General features: G+C 36.1%; 1 protein-coding gene across 2 annotated transcripts in view; it reads right to left on the reverse strand.

Annotated features, from left to right (window-relative positions):
• Positions 1 to 457: 457 nt before the first annotated feature.
• Positions 458 to 18,830, reverse strand: part of LOC149063369 (DNA repair protein RAD51 homolog 3-like) — a 38,021-nt gene continuing 19,648 nt past the window's right edge. Inside the window, exons 3-7 of one of the 2 annotated variants that reach the window (XM_089255855.1) lie at positions 9,208 to 9,359; positions 5,888 to 6,027; positions 5,299 to 5,433; positions 897 to 1,085; positions 458 to 739 (exon numbers count right to left, since the gene is read on the reverse strand). In XM_089255855.1, the coding sequence (XP_089111981.1) occupies positions 599 to 739; positions 897 to 1,085; positions 5,299 to 5,433; positions 5,888 to 6,027; positions 9,208 to 9,359 (757 nt within the window). In that variant the 3' untranslated portion in view covers positions 458 to 598. The remainder of the gene's footprint in view (positions 740 to 896; positions 1,086 to 5,298; positions 5,434 to 5,887; positions 6,028 to 9,207; positions 9,360 to 18,830) is intronic. The other variant, XM_089255856.1, reaches the window with a different exon arrangement.

Raw genomic sequence — 18,830 nt, forward strand, 5'->3', positions numbered from 1 at the left:
GATGCAAAGTGGGTTCTGGATAAAAGCAAACATTATTATAGAACATCTGTTCTCCCAATATAAATGCTCATATTAGCTTCTGCCCATTTTAGAATGTTTTGCATTCATATTAGTTAAATACCGGTTAAAATGATCGCTACCTTCGTTCTAGGTAGAACTTCATTTCGCCACTAAACTAAGAAACCTAGAATATTCATACTTTAGAAATTTAAAAGCCTCAAGATGAGAAAATTCATGAAACTTCAAGTACCTCAGATAAACTGTTAAGATGCATGTATGTAATCGCATGACAAAATGACCACTTCTGTCATTCTAATGTGAAGAACCCCCTGGTCTAGCAGTTCACTACTTGTGTTATGACTGTGCATCATGTGACAAAAATTGCTTGTTTAAATGTGTTGTCAATGAGTTGTGAATTGCTACATGTTTCACATTATCAATGCAAGAGCTATGAAATGAGAAGTTGTAAATGACTAGCTTTTTATCTCTCTTTAAGACACAAAGTGAACTTTTTCTATCCAGAAAATAAATATTTTTTTACATATGTTCGTCTTGACATATTCACAAAAATCAACAAGATATTATACAAGGAACAAAATCAATTACAGAATTTAGGCCTCTTAGCTGGATGCCCATTGTGATTCGGACTGTCGTTACTGGAATGAGCTTCATAATCTGTAGCGGGCTGGACTTTCTCTGTTTTGGTCAATACAGACTTGCAGTCTCTCACCCCACAAGCCTGGAAAATATACAGGAAAAACTTTTGCATCAAAACATCCATAAACTTGACTTAAACAGAAAATAAAAAACCCCCAAAAGAACACACACAAAACACATTCAGCAACAAACATTTGATCGATTGATAAGATTTTGGACATAATTAAGGTACAAATTACCGTTATCTTGAAATAAGCTTCAGCATCTTTTCTCCATGGAGACTTGTACAGATAAGCTTTCCTCCTTTCCTGTTCCCACGAAAATATCACTCGCACTGTGCAAGCATGCCCCCAACTTTCTCCAAGGGCTGGTATCAAACAGCTGTCGTCATCTTGAACTCTTGTAGTCATTTGGTTTGTGAGCACTACCTATAATAAGATCATAAGTATTTTTCATTCTTGCTGTAGGGATCAGGTAAAATACACACAAAATCTGTAGCACAAAAGGTTTATAGATTCATTTCATTCTGGGTGTGCTGAACTGTTTGGATGAGAACAGGTTGTTTGTAGTCTATATTTTAGAGAAAGTATCTATTAATCTTTTTCTTTCTATTTTTCATTTGAACTTAACTTTTCTTGTAAATTTAAAGATACATTTTTTATGCTTGGAATCTTGAAACCATGCTTCTATAACGTATAACAAAATGTTTATACAGTGTATGCTAATTAATGTGATCACATTGGGATCCGAGATATTTTATAACAACAACCGACTGATAACTATACCGAATGAATGCCAGGGGCTCTGCTACTGGACTTATCCTGATAACTATACCAGAAAGAAATGCAGATACAGTAGAGTCTCAAAATCCAAGCCTCGAAAGTTTGAGTTTCCGGATAGCCCGAGGCACTGAAATTCTTGAATTTCTTTCTTGAGACACAATCTACCTCTTTTTTTCAGTATGCAAGTATTGTACAGTAATTTTTCAGTTTGAAAGGGAATAGGCAGCTTCCCAGTCTGATAATGGGTATAACTGGTGCAATAAAAAGCGGCCAAATCTTTCTCAAAAAACTCAAAAAATGAAAAAATCCTTGCCTTTATTTTACCAAATCACATTTCTGCCTCTGTCTCGAAGTTATTTTGGAAAACTCTCTATCTCGAAGGCCAAGCAACGATGATAATAAAAAGAAAACTCTGGAATTTTCCTTTTCTTTTGAGTAAATATTCCTTTTTTTGAATGTGAAAGAAATTGATAAGTAGGGATCAGATTTTTTTATATCATTTTTTTATGACGAGTCTTATTTTAGGAATTTTTGAGCTATTGGTCATATTTTAAGTATTTTTGAGCGATCTGTAATATTTTAGGAATTTTCACCCAATAGGGCTTTTGTTTGGGTCATATTTTTTTATCACAGAAAATTTTAATCTGTAGACATTTTCTTTAGAGAGAGAGAGAGATGTAGTATGCACTTACAATGAAGTCCTTTTTCTTTTTAGAAAAAACTTTCGCATTCCCAGTAACCACTTTTTCGTTTTCGGATGATCCTTTTGCTATGTTTTTGAATGGCACGCCACAAATGGGTGAAAGATGTTACTCGTTTGGACACTGGAAATCTTCCTGTTCAATGCCTTTTCATCATGCCTAAACACAGGGATTTTTGACAGAAGAGGCAGGCTTGGTTTTGGCACTACTACTAAACCATACATGTACCTCGTCCATATTTCTCTGGAGAACCTTGGTTTTGCCATTGCAATCCGTCACTGTACAGCTCCACAGCTCTATAGCAATGTTTTTTTGTATTATATTTTAAGGTAAAAATAATTTTTCAACCCCCTAAAATTTCTATTCCCTCAAGTTTGGTAGTTGCCACCCTCCATTTTTAAAATTCTGACGCTGCCTAAAGTTAAGTGTTTAGAGTGAAAAGTTACAGAATTTATTTTTTCATAGGACTTTAGGGAAAATATTTTCGGCACCGATAGTACATGCTATGCGGTTATGTGGGCATAATAACGAGGACCTGGGTTCGAGACCCACCTGTGGCATAGTGGTATTTAGCTAAAGTTGGTTTTTAGATGTTTTCCAGCTTCAAGTGTAACATATCGTTCCTCGAACTATATGTTCCTGTATTTCTGTGTCCAGTCGCCAGCATTAACCCCTAATTCAAAAAATGCTAGGTTATTTCCCTGGGAGAAGACCCGGTCGAGTCAGTAAGGATAATTTATAAATTAAATTTATTATAAAATTTATTTTCAGACGTAGAAATATAAGTATAAACACAAATAATTGTTATAAATCAAATACCTTGTCTCATTAACAGAGTTGATGCAGACTTCTGTTGGTGCCGATAATTTCTCAATCTCACAGACAATAGGCTTTTGATGACACATTGGAAAGGCCTGGCCAGCTCCTTCCATGATGTTAAAAATGTTACCATCCAAACATATCAATAGTTAAAATTTCACCACTGTGTGTCGATATGTAAAATAGTTGTGTCATATTTTTCTCTATATGCCAGAGGTACTCTGAACTCTGATTGGACCAAAATAGAACTCATTCTACTTGGATATAAATAGCTACAGAGGAAGGTATTTGAGGTCATTCGTATTAGGGGATAGCAGTTTGACTGCTGATGTTTATTAAATAGTTGTTGTGGTTCCTATTAATTATGTGAAGTATTCTTCTTTGTGCTCTTGCGTGTTTGCGCTACTCCAGCTGGTCCAGGTAGTTAAATTCTTAATCATGTTTTACTAAGCCTTTTAACTAAAATGTAATCATGTTCTAGTGAAGTCGGAAATAGCTTCCAGTGGAGAGTTTAATGGGTCTCAAGCTGGAATAATGCTTCATTAGTATGAATAACTTTTGGAAGTTGATCGACAGTATTTTGTCTCCCGGATGAACATCTTGTGCTCAGAGATCTTGATGGAGTCATTTGATATGATCCAAATCCCCCTTTTTCTGCTGTTCGTCGAATCTTCTGATGTCAAGAAGTGTGTTATTCGTCACTTAGTGTGCAATGGAACTGAATCTTCTTGCGTGATCGGAGAATCTTGTCGCTCTTGGTGGATTGGACACTCAATTATCATCGGACTCTACCTTTATGTTTCGATGAAATGTCAAGGTACACGAACCGCCTTCAACAGAATTGATGCATTTATTTAAAAAACCCCATAAGTGCAAAATTTTTAAAATTTCGAGATAATCAAGAAAAACTTTTTAACTTGACTAGAAGAAGATATTTTTCTGCAAAAAAATTCCGGAATGTAAAGGATGGTTCTACAGGGTGGGAAAAAATTCTGTAGAAACTTTAAAAATGAATAAAAACTGAAATAATAACCGAAATAAAAAACGATTTGAAGGGTTAGCATCGCTAGGTCATGGGGAATTTTTTAAGACAGGAAAACACACCCTCTTTAACACACACATAACTTCACTTTCTCCTTTCTTTCACTAGGAAAGAAAGTTCCAAGAAGACTCTAGAAATATATTTCTCTAAAATCACCTTCTGAGAAAAACTGAATTCATTCTACCAGCCTGACTCTTCACCCAAAAAACCAACATTTCCATCACACTTGTTTGAATATTAATTAATATGTAAATAATTAAAAAAAAAAATACACACACACACACACATATACATATATATATATTAACCTCACTATCTATCTACTTGTATTACATCACACAAGTTAGAAAAATCATTATTCAAAATCGTTTGAAATATCAAAAGTATCAGATTTAAAAAAATTAAAAAAAGAAAAATCATGCTATCAAATATAGATACAGAAAATCCACTGACAACAATTCACCATCACACAATTCACAGGTGGAAAAATCACAGTTGGGTAAATTCACCAACAACAGTTTATCCCCAGTGAGTGAGTGACTAAGTGAATGAGCAATACTTTTTGTAAACTTGGTAGAAAATTTTTAAATTCTTATCTAACAACAAGTAGCTAGATATTTTACACTTCTAATTTCCCCAATTCAAAACCTAAGTTGATACCAAAGCATGTGTAAACACCCTCCATATGCTCACATATTAAATACGCTCAAGGCATGGAAACAATATGATATAATTAAAATAGAAATGTTACAACCAAGAAAATACACATGCTTTTCCAAGAATACACAAAATATGCTTTTCTCTCTATAAAAAGTATGCATATGCTTTCCCCCTTTCTTCTCCAGAGTCAGAAGCAGTTCTTTTTTTCAACATGGTAATAGGAAAATCATCATACTGTAACGAATCTATTTTCCAGTATGGACATTTTTACTAACTCTCTGTGGCCTTATATCACATAATGTATTTTGTTTGTTTATATGTAGTTAAAAGAAGGTGAGAAGAGAAAATGTATCTTCCAAGAGAAGAGAGTGAAGTTGGAATATGGCTTCCATCCTGGAAGGATGTCTGTTTTGAGTGTGCTTCGAAATAGTCCTTTTCTTTAAGTTTCATAGGTTCGTGCATAAATTGGAAACCCCTCCAATATCAAATGTCCAGGAATATTCCGCCACCTCATGGAAAAGAGACGCACCTTCCGGCACGACGTCCCTTATAATACTTTTTTTGAATAGGAAGAGTATATGACCTCATCATTGAAAATTAACAGAAATTAATAAGATTTAACAAAAAATATGCTCACAGCCAAATGAAACTGATTTGCAATTCTGATCAAAGACTGGCTAAGCCCAGTGAGGATCCTCGCTCGCTGTATGTAGCTGTCTTCAAATCCATATCGAAAATGGAATGAGATGCTGTCAATCACCAGCAGCCTGACCTGCAGGAAAATTTGATGAAAGACAAAAGAAAAATTTAGTAAAAATTAATAAAAAAAAGTTCTACAAGGAAATAAATCGCCAGGACCATAACTAAGATTTTTGTGTGGGGTGGGGGGAAGTAAACATGATTTTTTCGCCTCCATCTTCTATTAAACTAGATAATTTTACAACAGCATCTTCGTTCCCACCTAAAGTTCTTACTCCCACCCAAATTCTGCCGCTCGAGATAGTTGCCCCTTCCAAGTTTCGGCTCTGAAATCACTGGCATAGGAAATGCGATGGGACCGAAGAAAAATCATTTGCAATGGGGGAAAGTTAAAAATGTTTTTTTTACATATTATCTAACTATTATTTCATATTCACTATCAACCATGCTTGATAAATTCAGCCTAAAACCATGCCTTCCTTCTCCTCCCCTTGCATCGTCAAGAAAAAAGATAATATTGATCTAACCTTTGGGTGGGTTGACAAGAATTCTGGCAACAAATTGACTCGTGCAATAAGATCAGTATAATTCATACACCGAAAATAATGAATGCGTTCCAATATGGCATCTGAAGTGAAAGGGTTTTCCGGTGAAATAGAGGTGACACCTGAAATTGCAGAAATTTACACAGAAAACTACATTTTTACATTTAATTATCGCATGTAATATTTATATAAACTAAATAAGCAGAAACTGCATCTCAAACAGAGTTCTTTATAATGAATTTACACAGGAAACTATACAATTAATTTTAATAACATATAATATATAATCATAAACTAAACCAGTGATGAGCAAACCTTTTAGGAGCAGGTTAAAAAACAAAAAGAAAAAATTTGGTGAACCGGATACATTCAGATATTGATTTATAATTGGAGTTTTTTATGCTCAGAAGTGAGGCGCCACCAAAGCTGCATTAAGATTCAGTGGCGGGCCTGACAGAACTTCTAAGTGGGCTGCATTTGGCCTGCAGGCGTAGTTTGTCCATCATTAAACTAAATCCTCAAAAACTTCATTACTGCTTAAACAGACGCCATATGAATTTCTCTCTGAAACAGTTGATCATTTAAATGATTCTCATATTTCCACAAAAAACAAACTACCAATTTTACCTTTCAGTTCTTTCTCACATGGAAATGTCGCCTATTTCTGCATATATCCAGTGCCAAGATCAAGGTCTCTCTGTTCAGGACTAAACTAGGTTCGAATAACTAGGGAGAGCCTACAACACTTATTCAAACAAGTTGTTGTCCATTTACATGAAAATATTTGTGAAATAATCTATTTTTATTCAGATGTTCTAATTTTATTTTAACAAAAAGCAAAAAGTATTATGACATTTTAAATGCCATTGTAGCACTGAAATAAAAAGCTGGTATTTTACTAAAAAATGGGGAAAATATACTATAGTTTTTCTTCATACGCCGTGCAAATTATTGTGGGAAAGGAGGTGTAATTCACTATAAATCCTGCAGGAAAGAAGGCAAATTTTTTTTACCCTTTGCAAGTTGAAAAGCATACTCATATTTATTTATTTTATTCATTTATTTACATAGAAACTCCTTTTGAACCCTAATTTTGCCCATGTAACATAAACTTTAATGTAAATTTTTTAACCTACTCTGAAAGAATCTCTTTAAAGATGGAAATGCAAATTAATCATACATGTGAATTCTGGCTCTCCAACTCGAGCATTCAGTGAACTGTGCTCCTGAGTTTCTGGGATGTTCTAATTTTTTTTAACTAAAAATTTATGTGTATCATCAATGCAAGAACGTCAAACACAGAGATGGATTTAAAAATTTTGTCGCCCTTCTCCCATTCCAGTCTGATTTTCTGGAGCGCTCATTTATCAAATTTGCAATCTAAGGCTATAGCCAACTTATCCCTCACCCTGCCTCTAAGTTGCTATTTTGGTCACTCACATGCTCACACACATTCTTGGTCACTCTTTTGGTCGCTTACTGACCAGGTCCCTGGCTCTCTGGGTTATTCTTTTGATCATTCACATACTTGCACACACTCTAGGTCACTCTTATGGATGTCCACCAACCTGGTCTCTTGCCTTCTAGATCACTCACATGCTTGCAAACTCTCTAGGTCACTCTTTTGTCACTCACTGATGTATTCCCTTGTTCTAGGCAGAAGTGTGCACTATACAAATTTTGCTGCTTTTCTTCCATTCTACTAATTTTCTTGGCCCCACTAATCCCTATACTTTGCCACCCCTCTGAATGTTCTACTCTGGGCTATAAACTACCAAGCCTTTTCTCTATAAATAAGATTCTAATGCCAAATACAACTAAAATGAGCATTTTGATCAATGTGTATGAACACATATGCTCAAACTACAACAGGCTTCTTGATATCATTTCTCTGATCAAAACTCCTGAAGAAAAAAATTTAATTCAAAAAATCTTATCCTTCCAAATCATGCTTAGTACAACTAATTTTGCAAATTTAACTTTTTTTCCTATATTGATAATTTTAATTTTTCCCAGATACAACGTTTGAATTTTTTTGCTATTCCCGTTTACAATGTTTGAAAAATTCATATCGGGCTTTTTTGCTCCCTTGAAAACAGTGTACTTTTTTGCCTTTTTCACAGGTAAAGAAACGAAAATGGTGTTTGTGCGCCAGCAATTAACAATTATGTGAAAACTAGGAGTGGGGCTTTTTTTATGGCTCTTCGGAAACCGGTTATGTTTTCGGCATAAAGAATTGACTAAAAAGTATGTTTCTTTTTTTTCAAGGGTTTCAGGCACAATAATAATTTTAATTTTTTTTTTGTGTCTCACTTTGTCCAATAATAGTGTGCAGAGCATAAACTTACCTTACCACTGTTCACACATGACTGGGTGATCGAAGTCATGTAACTGAATAGGGAGACTAACAGATAAGAACTAGAAAAAGTTCTCAGAAGGAATTAATTCTTTTTCCTTTGTAGTCTTATTCAAATTTGCCACACTAGATCGATTCCAAAAAATTATTAAACTTAAAAATTATTTAACCCCATAGTGGGGTTAGACGTCTGAATATAACAGAGGAATAAAACAGTGGGTCTTCTCACCCACCTCTGAATTTATTGATATAAAATCAAGCCGCAAAAGAGTGGCATGGACACAAAACATAAACAACTTGACCGATTTTTAGATGCCAGTATCAAGTAACATTTAAAGACGGTTTTTTCAGATAAGAAAAGTTGAATTTTCCAACTGTACTTCTTGGAATTTAATTCTTCACAGAACAGCCAATATGATGCTTTCATGACCTTTGAAATTTCAGAAAATGAAGCAGTAACAATGTTAGATTTTGCTAAGCACAGTTCGAGTCAAAATGTCTCAGAACAAGTTAAAAAGAAAAGCTCTAAGTGTCGAGGAAAAAAATAAAAATTCTTAAATTTGTAGATGATAACCCAGTGCTTTCTAGTTACACCAGCGCAAAAAAAGCACCTAAATATTTATTGGAATAACAAATACTTAATTTCTACCTATTAAATTTCTATATGTACCGTAATGTTTGTTAATAAATTAAAAACACTACATAAAATAGCTATGGTTGGTGAAAACTATGTTTCATAATTCTTATAGACATTCCAGCATGAACTGTTTTTCAGCTGCAATTATTGAAAAACGTTATAAGCGGGATAGACTGTATTTTTAAAGTTTTTCATTTCCCTGACTGGGAACCCTGTATGGAATTTTCTATAGTTTTTCATAAGATATAAATCATTCAAAACTTCAATTATAACACTGAAAAAAAAAAATATATATATATATAAGATTACTTTTCATAATCTTTGTACAGGTCTCTACAGTTGCGTCCACAATTTGTGAGAGTCTATCGATCACAAAACTCCCTTCAGTATCAATATATACAGCTTCACCATCTAAACCGCCACAGCATTCGGGTATCTGAACATTCGAACATATCTGCATGCTGAAAATACATTTTTTTAATAATTGTCATTGTGGTTGCATCATAACATTATTGAATGCACCTCCAAAACAAAAAATATATACAGTGGGACCTGCTTATAACAAGCAGCTCATCATCTTCAAAAATACTAGTTAAATCCCATCATGCATTAAATTCATTTTCAGGTTTAAAAAAAAGAAATTTCAGAAATTAATTGCTCATAACAAGTGCACATAAGATTATATCAATACTTGATGCATAAAATATTTTACTTTCACCTTTTTCCAGTAACTTGATGATTTATGGTTAATGTTGACAGTGGACTCTTTGCTTTTGGACATTTTTTCATAAAAAATAAAGAGGACAACACACAGGAAAAGAAAAATTCCGCTGATGATCCTTACACTCACACACATAGCATCTGTATTGGAAGTTGAGCAAGAGCAGAATTAGTCATTTTTCGAATTCTGATTGGTCAGTTGCTATCTTCATTTTCCCATGCCTATCCCTCCCTTCTAGAAAAAGTGTTGTTATTCCTGCACACATTGACAACAAAAACCTAAAGGGGTGATAAATCTTTTGTTCAACCATTTGACTCACATTCATCCCTCATCAAGTGCATTATGTCCTTATAATGAAAGCTGTGAAAGACTCAAATATTTTTGTGGTTCTTCTCGCATTTACTTTTCATTTTCTCTCATTATTGTATTCATTTTTTCATGGTTGTCCATGTGGGGTTTGACAGCCACTCTATTCACATTAGTCAGTTCCTGATCCATTGGGAGATTTGCAAAGAATAAAAAAATAGCAAAAAATATTGGTAGCACAGTACATAACAAAATATGAGTCATGACTGATCACATCCGCTATAACCAATTATAGGTGTATGGATGGAAGGAGTGACGATATCAGGTATAAAAATATATTTAATTTAAATGAATACGGCAGGACTAAAAAGATTACAAAGTAAAATAGCATAAAAACAGTCTTCCCTGACAACTACAACTGTGGCCATTCACAAGCTCGTTCAAAAACCAACTGACTGTGCATTGTTGACGACCTTGACTCTGTGGTCGGCATCGACCGACTCCCCCACACCCTATTGAATCCCTTGTTAAATCTGAGCTAACATAAAAACCTGCTCGCTAAAAGCAATACAGATTCTGGACAGTTGGCACTACACCAAACAAAATGAATTAATTTTCTTGTTAAACCCACACTCTCGTTAAAAACAGGCTCGTTATAAGCACAGGGTCGACTGTATATAGCAAGAGCCTCTTATTGAAGTCCAATTCAATAATCACAAACGTAGGAAATTTCAAGCACCAATACCATTTTTTTACATGTGATTATGAAATGAAGTCTGAGGTGAGAAGCAATATGTGTTAGACATGACGTGGGCCTTTTTTTTCTGAAAAAAAATGCTTGGCCCTTACGAAATTTGGGGCTGATGCCTAATTTTTTAATATAATTCCTTGAGCCTTTGGTGCACTGAATGTGCAAGGGAAAACATTCTCGAGATGGTTTCCTTAATCTTCCTTCCTTTTCTGAACTAGTTTCTTTGTTCCCATGTTAAAAATAGAAGGGGGGAAGAGTACAGTAGATTTCTCTTTTTTTCTCCCCTCATCCTCCCCTATGTGTTCTATTTTCCTTATATATACTGTATTTACTAGCATATAAGATGAGATATGATTTTAGAGATCAAAATAAGGAAAATTAGATTTATTGATGCTATTTCTAGGCAACAACCTGTTTTTTTAATGTTTTAACACATGAGTCAGAGTAAACAAAAGATGATATATCATCTTTCGTCTACTAAGACTCTTTTCATTTTCACCCCCCCCCCCCAGAGCATCGTCCTCCAATGCATTGATAGCATTAAAAATTCTATCCATGTGACAAACCTATAAAAATTCGCCCATTAGTAAGCTATAATTGCAGTGTGCGGCAGTATGGACATCATGCTGGACTCTCGTCACAAGAATCCAGGTTTGAACCCCCATTGGCAACACAGTTCTGGTCTGCTGAAGATGTTTTTCTGTGGTTTTCCAACTTCGAGTCGCAAATGTATGTCATTCTCCCATTTGAAAAAATGTCTCTCAGCAGTTCTCAACCGGTGCTCCGCGGCCACTCGAGAATGATAAATTTGATAAACAAACAAAAAAAGAGGCCCAAAGGGTACCGCCATATAAATAATATACAAAAAAAGGGCTCCTCGAGTTAAACAGGGCTCCGCCAGAGAAATTATTCACTGAAAAGGACTCTGCGAGTCAGAAAAGGTTGAGAACCGTTGCTCTACAAAAACCAGGTACATATACATAATACGTACATCACATGAAAATTCAAGCATTTATCATCTTCACTTCAAAATATGGAGGACAAATGGCTGCAGCAGAAAAAAACTTGAAACAAGCTCTGACAACATAAATTATGTTAATGGCCACACAAACTAAGAACACATTATGGCATGTACCAATTCTTTTGAATTTTTGCTGAGGAATGTGTGCGAGGGGCATTTTATGGTTGAGTAGTAGTAGTAGTATAATTGCAGCATTAGCTAGACAGCTAAAAAATTACCAAATGAATCCTTTGCTCACCCATATAGGACAACCTAGGTTTTTGAAGGAGTGAAAACTTGATAAAAACCTTGTCCAATATACACGAGTAAATACAGTATGTAAACTGAAGAGCCAAAAAAACTGGTCCACCTGCCTAATATCGTGTAGGGCCCCCGCGAGCCCACAGAAGTGCCGCAACACGACATGGCATGGACTCGACTAATGTCTGAAGTAGTGCTGGAGGTAATTGAGACCATGAATCATGCAGGGCTGTCCATAAATCCGTAGAAGTAAGAGGGGGTGGAGATCTCTTCTGAACAGCACATTGCAAGGCATCCCAGATATGTTCAATAATGTTCATGTCTGGGGAGTTAGGTAGCCAGCGGAAATGCAGGGTCCATGGATTCATGAGGTTGTCTCCATACTCGTACACGTCCATCAGCTCGAAGCAATTGGAACCGAGACTCGTCAGACCAGGCAACGTGTTTCCAGTCCTCAACAATCCAATGTCGGTGTTGTCGAGCCCAGGCGAGGCGTAAAGCTTTGTGTCGTGCAGTCATCAAGGGTACACGAGTGGGCCTTTGGCTCCGAAAGCCCATATCGATGATGTTTCGTTGAATGGTTCGCACGCTGACACTTGTTGATGGCCCAGCATTGAAATCTGCAGCAATTTGCGGAAGGGTTGCATGCCTGTCACGTTTAATGATTCTCGTCAGCCGTCGCGCTCTTGCATGATCTTTTTCCGGCCGCAGCGATGTCGTAGATTTAATTTTTTACCGGATTCCCGATATTCACGGTACACTCGTGAAATGGTCGTACGTGAAAATCCAAATTTCATCGCTACCTCGGAGATGCTATGTCCCATCTCTCGTGTGCCGACTATAACACCACGTTCAAACTCACTTAAATCTCGATAACCTGCCATTGTAGCAGCAGTAACCGATCTAACAATTATGCCAGACACTTGTTGTGTTATATAGGCGTTGCCGACCGCAGCGCCGTACTCTGATTGGTTCCATATCTCTTTATTTGCACACACATGCCTGTACCAGATTTTTTGGCTCTTCAGTTCATATATATACAGGGTGGTAACTATCGTCCACCCAATAATTACACACGTGATTCCTTGTGAAAAGCTAATACGGAAAAGTGTTTTCACTTTTTTTTATCTTACCCATAACCAATGAGTTGTAATACTTTCAAAATTGATGATGTCACTTCAAAATCCCGCCAAATTCAACGATTGTACACCAAACGTATAACTTGGCGTTTTTGGAAATGCTAAAAATATGTTAACCCCCACACAGAAATCCAGAAAACGAAAGATGTTAAAGCAAGTTTTTTTTCTTCACACTTTTCAGGAAAGAGAAAAAAACTTTTTTATAAGTCAATCAGAATATGTTCTTTGCATCTCACAATAGTAGCTTCACAGAGGTTATAGATAAGCGTTAGTCATTTTGTTTTGTTCTCTAGAGAGTACAGCGTCTATTTTTATTTTAGGTTATAATTTCTAATTTTAATGGCATTCAGCGTAGAAGAATATTGTATGTTGAACTACCCTTGAAAATTTTTGAGAAGGATGAAGTTATTCTTCAAAATTATTTTTTTGAATAATACACTGGACACTGGCTCTAATAACTGCCATAAAACTAAACATTTGTGAATACACTGCTGGCCACCGTAAATGCAACACCCTGAAGGAAGCATGCAAATAATATGAAATTTACAACATGCATTAGCGGAGATGAGATATGCAAATGATTAGAATTTCAGCGCAGACGCACATCACGCGCGCCTGTGGCGCCACTTCAAAGCGCTATTTAAGGCTTGGGGATTTCGACGATTTGAAGTACGGCAATTGTGTTTTTCTTGTGTTTTTTTCAAAAAAACGATCAATTATGCCTCGTAGAAAACAGCGATCATCTTTTGATCAAGTATCTGAGTTCGACAGAGGAAGTATAGTGGCCTACCGAGATTGTGGATTATCTTTCAGGGAAATCGGTAGTCGTGTTGGACGAAACCAAACAACTGTAATGCGGATATGTGATCGTTGGGTGCAGGAGGGTACGACGGACCGACGTGTTCGATCGCATCCACCTCAGTGCACCACTTCACGTGATGACAGGCGTATTGTGCGTATGGCAGTGACGGATCGCTCAGCCACATCACGAACCATAGCACAGCACATTCAGTCTGTACCGCATCATCCAGTTTCTGCGCGTACCATTCGACGCCGTTTACAGCAGAGTGGTCTGTCCACAAGACGTCCATTGCGTCATCTACCCTTGACGCAGAACCACAGACGTCTCCGCCGCCAATGGTGCGATGAAAGAAGGATGTGGACGACACAATGGAATGAAATTGTCTTTACTGACGAGTCACGCTTCTGTCTGCAACACCACGATGGTCGGATTCGAGTCTGGAGACACCGTGGAGAGAGGATGCTGAACAGCTGCGTTATGCACCGCCACACTGGTCCTGCACCGGGTATTATGGTATGGGGCAGTATTGGATATCACTCTCGCACTCCTCTAGTACTCATTGCAGGTACTTTAAAAAGCCAGCGCTACATCTCCGAGGTGTTGGAGCCAGTTGTCCTTCCTTACCTTCAGGGCTTGCCCACAGCCATATTTCAACAGGATAATGCGCGACCACACGTGGCACGCATTGTCCAAAGGTTCTTCGTCAATCGCCAGATTGAATTGCTTCCCTGGCCAGCTCGCTCTCCGGATCTTTCGCCGATAGAAAACATGTGGTCCATGGTTGCTCAATGATTGACCCAGATTACATCCCCAGCTGCCACACCAGATCAACTTTGGCAACGCGTGGAAGCTGCTTGGTCTGCTGTACCCCAAGAACACGTCCAAAGTCTCTTTGAATCAATGCCGAGGCATGTGGCAGCGGTGATCTCCAACAATGGCGGCTACTCTGGCTACTGATTTTGGCAGGAACCACACTTCACAGAAGTCTATAAATTTAATCATTTGATGCTTGGTCAACATGTTATCTACAAAATAAATATTGTTGCGATATCTCGTCTTTCTTGGTGTTGCAATTTGGGTGGCCAGCAGTGTAGGTTAAAATAGCCAAATTATAGACAAGAAAAAAAACCCATTTTCATGTTCCCAAAGGAAATTTTAATGGTTTCAGGTTATATTAGGCTGCTGATTTCAAAACTGGTGTTGGTTTTGCCGAATTGCACTAGTTTGAGATAATATGCATAATCTCAATATAGTCTGCAGCCACTAATTTTTTTGTGAAAATTTTTCTTTCAACTTTTCATTTACTTTCTTACTTTATTCAACTTATTACCAGACATCAGTGATCTTTGTGTATTGATATTAAGTTTATTACAAATACAAATAAAATGCCACAGCAGGCAAAATGCCCAATGAGGTGGCTGAGAAAAAGATGCCCATAAAAATATGGATGTCATATATTTCAAAAATATAGCAACCCAATTAAAAATGCAATTGGCAAAAAATTGTAAACAATATATACACATGATAAAATATTATACAATGCCCATAAAGAATACTTACGGCTGTCTTATTCTAAGTATGGATAGCTTCTCGATTTACCGCAACATGTTTATCGTATTTCTTTTGAAACGTGTCAATTGTGTTACAATTTACTTCCTCCGGGGGTAAGCTATTCCATTCATTAACAACCCTATTAGAGAAAAATTCCCTGCGACACCATAGCCTTGCATTGTCCCTCACCAATCAAGTAATTATTAGTGGACCAAAAATTTAATGACTAGCTATAATACCCGGCGCTGCCCGGGTTTTCTTCAATGAGGCTTTTTGGATCACGTGATATCTCCCTTTTTCTTTGAGGGACATGCAAACTGTGTCTAAGTTAACCAATATGGCGAGTTCCAGCGCGAATCATGAAATAAAGAAATCTAGATTCAAAGAAACGTAGAAATGAATGTTTTTCCTTTTTTTAAAGGGTTGCTAGGTATTTCGACCCCCCCCCCTCCCCCCCACCCTCTTGAAATTCAAGTTATCGATCTGCCTGTTTCTGCTTCAAAAATGCTTAATTAAAGCTGTGGAATTTTTTCGATGTACTTTACGGACCCATAATTAATTTTAAAACAGCCTAAACTATATGAATTTATGCAGTTCAATATCAAAAGACAATACAAAGACATTAAGTTTCATGCTTGAGAAAGTTGAAATCAATGTTATTTCATGGATATCCAACTCAAAAGTATGTCCAGCTAATTATTTCATATTTAATTTTCTTTGCTTCGTATCTCTAAGCGAACTCAATACTTCAATACAATTTTTAAAATTATTGACGTGGCAGGAAACCCCCACTAAATTCCCACCTTTCTAAAGTAAAATTCACAATTTTAACACTGATTTCTATGGGGATCATCCTTTGCCTGTCCCTCAATGTGATGCTGATGATGATTCTGCGACTATTGAAAAAGTGGCAAACCATTGGTAAGGCATAAATTAGTGTAAATATATTGGTAGCATTAAAGAAGTAACAAACCATTGCAAAGGCATATACACGTCTGAAACGCATTGCTAGGGAACCATGGTAACCAAAGTAAACGTTCCGAAAGTGATTGTTGAGGCCCAGAAACCATTGTTGCCCGACAGTTTTTTGCCCATTTGGAGCATTTGCCCTGCTCTGACGAAATTTTAAAGTAGCCTATCATTCAAGTCGGGTACCATTTGGTGTATATGCAAAATCTGGCGATGATCGATCTAAAATTGTAGATTTGTATAGAGAACATACATACACACAGACAGACAGAAAATCAATCTCTATATATAAAATTGATTTTCTGTCTGTCTGTCTGTGTGTGTATGTTCTTTATACAAATCTACAATTTTAGATCGATCGTCACCAAATTTTGCATATATACCAAATGGGACCCGACTTGAACGATAGGCTACTTTAAAATTTCGTCAGAGCAGGGCAAGTGCCCCAAATGGGCAAAAAACTGTCGGGCAACAATGGTTTCTGGGCCTCAACAATCACTTTCCGAACGTTTACTTTGGTTACCGTGGTTCCCTAGCAATGCGTTTCAGATGTGTATATGCCTTTACAACGGTTTGTCACTTCTTTAATCCTGTTAGTATATATATAATAGTTTATGCCTTTATAATGGTTTGCCACTTTTTCAATCCTCCCAGTAATGAGGCTTTTCGAATAGACGTCATAATCATCATCAGCATCAGTTTGAGGGTCAGTCAAAGGATGATTCCCACAGAAATCAATGTAAAAATTGCCGATTTTACTGTAGAAATGCGGAAATTTGGCGGGGTTTTCCGCCCCATCAATAATTTTAAAAACTGTATGGAAAATTCTCGATTTTTGAAATATTCAGTTCGCTTAGAGGCCCAGGAGATTAAATATGAAGTAATTAGCCGGACCTACTTTTGAGTTGGATATTCGTGCAATAACATTGATTTCAACTTTTTATTTATATCTTCTCAAGCATGAAAATTAATGTATTCGTATTGTCTTTTGTGATATTTATTTGCATAAATTCATGTGGGTTGGGATATTTTAAAATTAGATGAGCCCGTAAAAAGTGGATCGAAAAGATTCCACAGCTTTAATTGAGCATTTTTTGAAAGCTGAAACAGGCAGATGGGTAACTTGAAGTTCAGGGGGGGGGGGGGGAGGTTTATCGAAATACCTAGCACCCCTTACAAAAGGAAAAAGATGTATTCATTTCTACGTTTCTGTAAATCTAGATTTGTTTATTTTATGAATCGCGCAGGAAGTCGCCATATTGGTTAACTTGGACACGGTTTGTATGTCCCTCAAGAAAAAGAGAGGGCGATACGTGATCCAAAAAAGCTTCATTGAAGAAAACCCGGGCAGCGCCGGGTATTATAGCTAGTTTTATATATATAGATTTACATTTCACACAGTTTCAATGTGATTTGTATCCTGCTTGTGGCATGAGCGGATCCAGAGCTCATTGTTGGGAGGGGTGATTTTACAAAATAATAAATAAAGTGAATTATACACTGTGAAGATGGTGATCATACATCCTCCATATTGTCCTGTATTTTCTAAAATAGTCTCAATTTTTTCTTCATCCTGACTTTTTTGAGAAAATGTACTGGTTTTCCTTCCTGAATTTGTTATTTAATCAAAAACGCTTATACAGGTAATTTTCAACAGATTGATTGAATGCAATATTATTAGGGTTGGTAAAAAACTTTTTTTTCAGTTTAAACCGGTTTTTTGGTTCAAATAGCATTAACATTAAAAACAATAAAATTTCGAAAAAATTATTCAGACTTCTAATAATTAATTAAAATACAATGTTTATTAATGTAATTAAAACTATTTCCATATTAATCAATCAATAAATATTTCCTACATTTTAACAAAAATCCACTTTTGCAATTTAGTTTTTTTTTTTTGCTTCTCTATGAATTACTTTGTTTGAAAATTATTAATGTTATTAACCATATAATACAAATGTTTTTTTCTCTCCAGTTACTTTCAGTATACTTAATTAGGAAGCTATTTTGCAAAAACTGCTATAAAAATGATTAAACTGCTATAAAAGAGATGATTTACGATATATACAGGGTGGTTATAACTAAAGTTCTGATTTCAAAACACTGTAAAAAAAAGAACCATTGTCAGAATGACTTGAAAATTTACGTGAATATTCCTGAAGCAATGGAATTTTAAATGGCAAAAGGGAAAAAACATTTAAAAATGTAAAATTAACAACACTGTACTCATCCAACACGTGAGAAATTTGCTCGCAGAATGGAAATGATAGCCAGTCAGGGCAAAATGATAACTTAATCAGCATTGCACGTTTTCATAATTCATGGAAACATTACAAAAATGAAGTAATTGAACAAATAAAACTACAACTTACTTAAGAAATGTTAAATATGTTGTCCACTGTTGTTCTGGCTATGCTGTGAAAGCACAA

The sequence above is a fragment of the Pholcus phalangioides genome, unplaced genomic scaffold (assembly GCF_987345545.1).
Source record: "Pholcus phalangioides strain wild (caught in Gottingen) unplaced genomic scaffold, Ppha-v1.0 ptg000172l_1, whole genome shotgun sequence".
In the NCBI taxonomy this organism is placed as follows: domain Eukaryota; kingdom Metazoa; phylum Arthropoda; class Arachnida; order Araneae; family Pholcidae; genus Pholcus; species Pholcus phalangioides.